This window comes from Protomyctophum parallelum (genome assembly GCF_964188405.1).
Source record: "Protomyctophum parallelum genome assembly, chromosome: 21".
In the NCBI taxonomy this organism is placed as follows: domain Eukaryota; kingdom Metazoa; phylum Chordata; class Actinopteri; order Myctophiformes; family Myctophidae; genus Protomyctophum; species Protomyctophum parallelum.
The window spans coordinates 40158730-40162419 of record NC_139713.1 but is presented as its reverse complement, the minus strand read 5'-3'; the positions used below and the strand labels follow the sequence as shown (position 1 = coordinate 40162419).

The window sequence follows — 3690 nt, the reverse complement described above, 5'->3', positions numbered from 1 at the left end:
AGTGCATGCTATTGATGTATCTGGATCACGGCGCTCTGTGCATACAGAAGTCAGGTGAGGCGACCCCCTCAATGAACCAGGCAGAGAAGTCTCCTTTCAATCTCAATGTTGTGTAATCAGTGGGACTGAACCAATATGTGTCATAGCACCACCCCCCCTCAGCTCAGCCTATAAGGTAGCCGGCCAGGCATAGGGAATAGGCGGTGTTTTACCCAGGTTGTTTCCTGTTCCAGCTGTCATATTTTAAGGACTGAGTTCGTATCATTTGACGATGCGACTTAAAGCCTGTGGGAGTTTTGGAGTCATGCTTTGGGGTAGGAGCTTAATATTTAGTCGTGTGTGCAGATGGAGACTGAATCATCATGTACAAAGACAATACAGCTTTTTGCCAGATGATGTCAAGTCAGTCCGAGCTCTGGTCACTCCGGACATATCAAAGATTCGGAACATTGGCATCATGGCTCACATCGACGCCGGGAAAACCACCACCACAGAGAGGATGCTCTATTACTCGGGGTATACCCGGGCACTAGGAGATGTGGACGACGGGGACACAGTGACAGACTTCATGGTCCAGGAGAGAGAGCGGGGCATCACCATCCAGTCAGCGGCAGTCACCTTCGACTGGAAAGGCCATCGGATCAACCTGATAGATACTCCAGGTCACGTTGACTTTACGCTAGAGGTGGAGCGAGCACTTCGTGTTTTGGATGGAGCTGTTGCAGTGATCGATGCTTCTGCTGGTGTGGAGGCCCAGACTCTGACAGTGTGGAGGCAGGCAGAGAAGCACCAGGTTCCATGTATTTGTTTCCTTAATAAGATGGACAAGCCTGCTGCAAACTTATCTTTTTCACTTGAGAGCATAAAGGACAAGTTGAATGCCACTCCTCTTCTCCTTCAGATTCCAATCGGTAGTGGGAAGAGCTTCGCAGGATTGGTTGACTTAATAACCAAGCAGAAAATCTTCTGGAAGATGACATCCCGGGAAGACGACGGACGTACATTCGAGATGAAACCGCTGAGTCCGTCCGATAACGCAGAACTCCTACAAGAGGCTAAAGAAGCCAGAGCTGACTTGATTTGGCGGGTTGCTGATCTAGATGATGACTTTGCTGAATTGTTGTTGGCTGACTTTGCTGATGATTGTGATGCCATTCCTCCCATCAAGCTCCAGGAGGCCTTACGGCGTGTGACTCTGGCTCGTAAAGCTCTTCCGGTGCTCTGTGGAAGCTCTCTGAAAAACAAAGGCGTTCAGCCTCTTCTGGACGCCATCACGGCCTACCTCCCTGACCCCAGTGAGAGGCACCACGACGTGGTAAGGTGGTACAAGGATGACCTGTGCGCTCTAGCGTTTAAGGTGGTCCATGACAAGCAGCGTGGTCCCATGGTGTTCCTGCGCATCTACTCCGGTACCATGAAGGCCCAGACGGCGGTCCACAACATCTACAGAAACAACACCGAGAGGATGAGCAAACTGATGGTGCCGTTTGCCGACCAGCATGTAGAGATCTCTTCCCTGACCGCTGGAAACATTGCTCTGACCGTAGGCCTCAAGCAGACGGTGACGGGCGACACCATCGTGGCGTCCAAGGCCTCTGCAGCAGCCGCCGCCCGGCGGGCACAGCGAGAATCCGGGGAGGCGAAACACGGAGGAGGTCCGGCCAGTCCGGTGCTGTCGGGGGTGGAGGTCCCTGAGCCGGTGTTCTTCTGCACCATAGAGCCTCCCACCATGGCCAAACAGGCAGATCTTGACAATGCACTCACCTGCCTTCAGAGAGAAGACCCCAGCCTTAAAGTCAGGATTGATCCCGACTCTGGACAGACCATCCTGTGTGGAATGGGAGAGCTGCACATCGACATCATCCACGACCGCATCAGAAGGGAGTACGGCATCGAGACATACCTGGGTCCACTGCAGGTGGCATACAGAGAGACTATACTGCACCCTGTATCTGCTACAGACACGCTGGACCGCCAGGTCGGGGACAGACGGAACGTAGTGACGGTGGAGCTGTCTCTGTGTCCCGTGGAGGACGACGACGACGTGGCGTCTTCCAGCAGCAGCAGCGCGTCTCGCTGTGAGACCACCTTCCACCAGGAGGTGGAGAGGCTGCTGTCGCTGGAGCTGAAGGAGGCCGTGACCAACGGAGTGCACAGCTCTTACCTCCAAGGCCCATTACTAGGCTATCCAGTCCAGGCTGTGTCTACGTTGATCCAGAGAGTGAGCATTGAACCTGGTACTTCTCCAGCCATGGTGTCTGCCTGTGTCTCTCGCTGCATGCTCAAGGCTCTTAAGCAAGCCGGGGGCCAGATCCTGGAGCCCATGATGTCCCTGGAGGTGACGGTGCGAGAGGAGCATCTGAGCACGGTGCTGGGGGACCTGGCCCAACGCCGAGGGGCCGTGAAGGACATCCAGAGCCGCCGCGACCACAAAGTGCTGCTCGCCACAGTTCCCCTGGCCGAGATGATGGGCTACTCCACCGCCCTGAGGACACTGACGTCGGGAAACGCCACCTTCTCCCTCCAGCTGGACAGCTACGAGCCCATGAACCCTCAGCACCAGAGTGCACTGATGAAGAGAGTGGCAGGCCTGGCCTGATCCTCACATCCTGAACTGATGAAGAGAGTGGCAGGCCTGGCCTGACCCTCACATCCTGAACTGATGAAGAGAGTGGCAGGCCTGGCCTGATCCTCACATCCTGAACTCGGTAGAGCTGTGCAACAAATAACCTTCTTTTTCCCCAAACAGACTGTGATCCTGACTGCCAACATTGGTGAAGTTACACCGTAGAGCAGGGGTGCCCACACTTTTTTGTCTTGAGAGCCACTTTCAAAATGACCAGCTCAACAAGATCTACCCAATGAAAACATTATAATAGCATTGCTGAAAATGGCTTTGGAATAGCGGCGCTGGCATTACATTTAAGACAAATGCACTTGGAATGGGAAAGGGGAGAAATGGAATAGGTAGAGTTTTTTTTTTATTTCATTTGTAATGTACCGACATTTGCGCACAGCAACACTCAAAGCACAAAGTATTGCCCCCCCCCCCCCCCCCTGAAGCACCCAGAAGGACCGTCTACATCTGCCTGCAAACGCGCTCAACATTAAAGCCCAGCTGCACGGGGTTTCCTCGTCATACTTCCACGGGTCCGCCTGCAGTCCCTCCTCTTACCTCTAGGGGCCCAGTGCGTCAACGTTGAAGAGACTCACTGGGGCCTTGAGTTACAAGCTACATAAATGAGCTGTCGGTGAAAGAAAGAGGAAGTCCATCCTTTTTTTCATCAACACTGGACCAGGATCTGCTCATGCTCAGCTGGGAAATGCTAGCTTAAATATTTATTTATGAAACTGTTCCGACCAATTTGTTTTCAAAAGAGTAGAGTAGCTTTATTTGTGTGTATATATGTAATTTCTATGAATGTCAATAGGGAAGTATATGCGAATAAACTTTCAAATATTTAAAAAAAAGGAGGCCCCAGAGGAATGGGTACGAAAACACCAAGAGTCCCTAAGGACAGTGTACGACCACGTACGGCAACAACTCCATACCAAAGCAGAGCAACGGAACAGACGACATAACCAGCAGGTGACTAGTCCTGGTCTAGAAGTGGGCCAGTTCGTGTATAAGAGGAATCACCAGGTGAGGGGGAGGAACAAGATCCAGGACCGCTGGCATTCCTGCCTTTA

General features: G+C 52.6%; 1 protein-coding gene across 1 annotated transcript; it reads left to right on the top strand.

Moving 5' to 3' along the window:
* The first annotated feature begins 295 nt into the window (after positions 1-295).
* On the top strand, positions 296-2610 carry LOC310879171 (ribosome-releasing factor 2, mitochondrial-like). The gene has a single exon (XM_083793622.1). The coding sequence runs from the start codon at positions 305-307 to the stop codon at positions 2597-2599; it is 2295 nt and encodes a 764-aa protein (XP_083649748.1). The 5' UTR covers positions 296-304; the 3' UTR covers positions 2600-2610.
* Positions 2611-3690: the final 1080 nt, after the last annotated feature.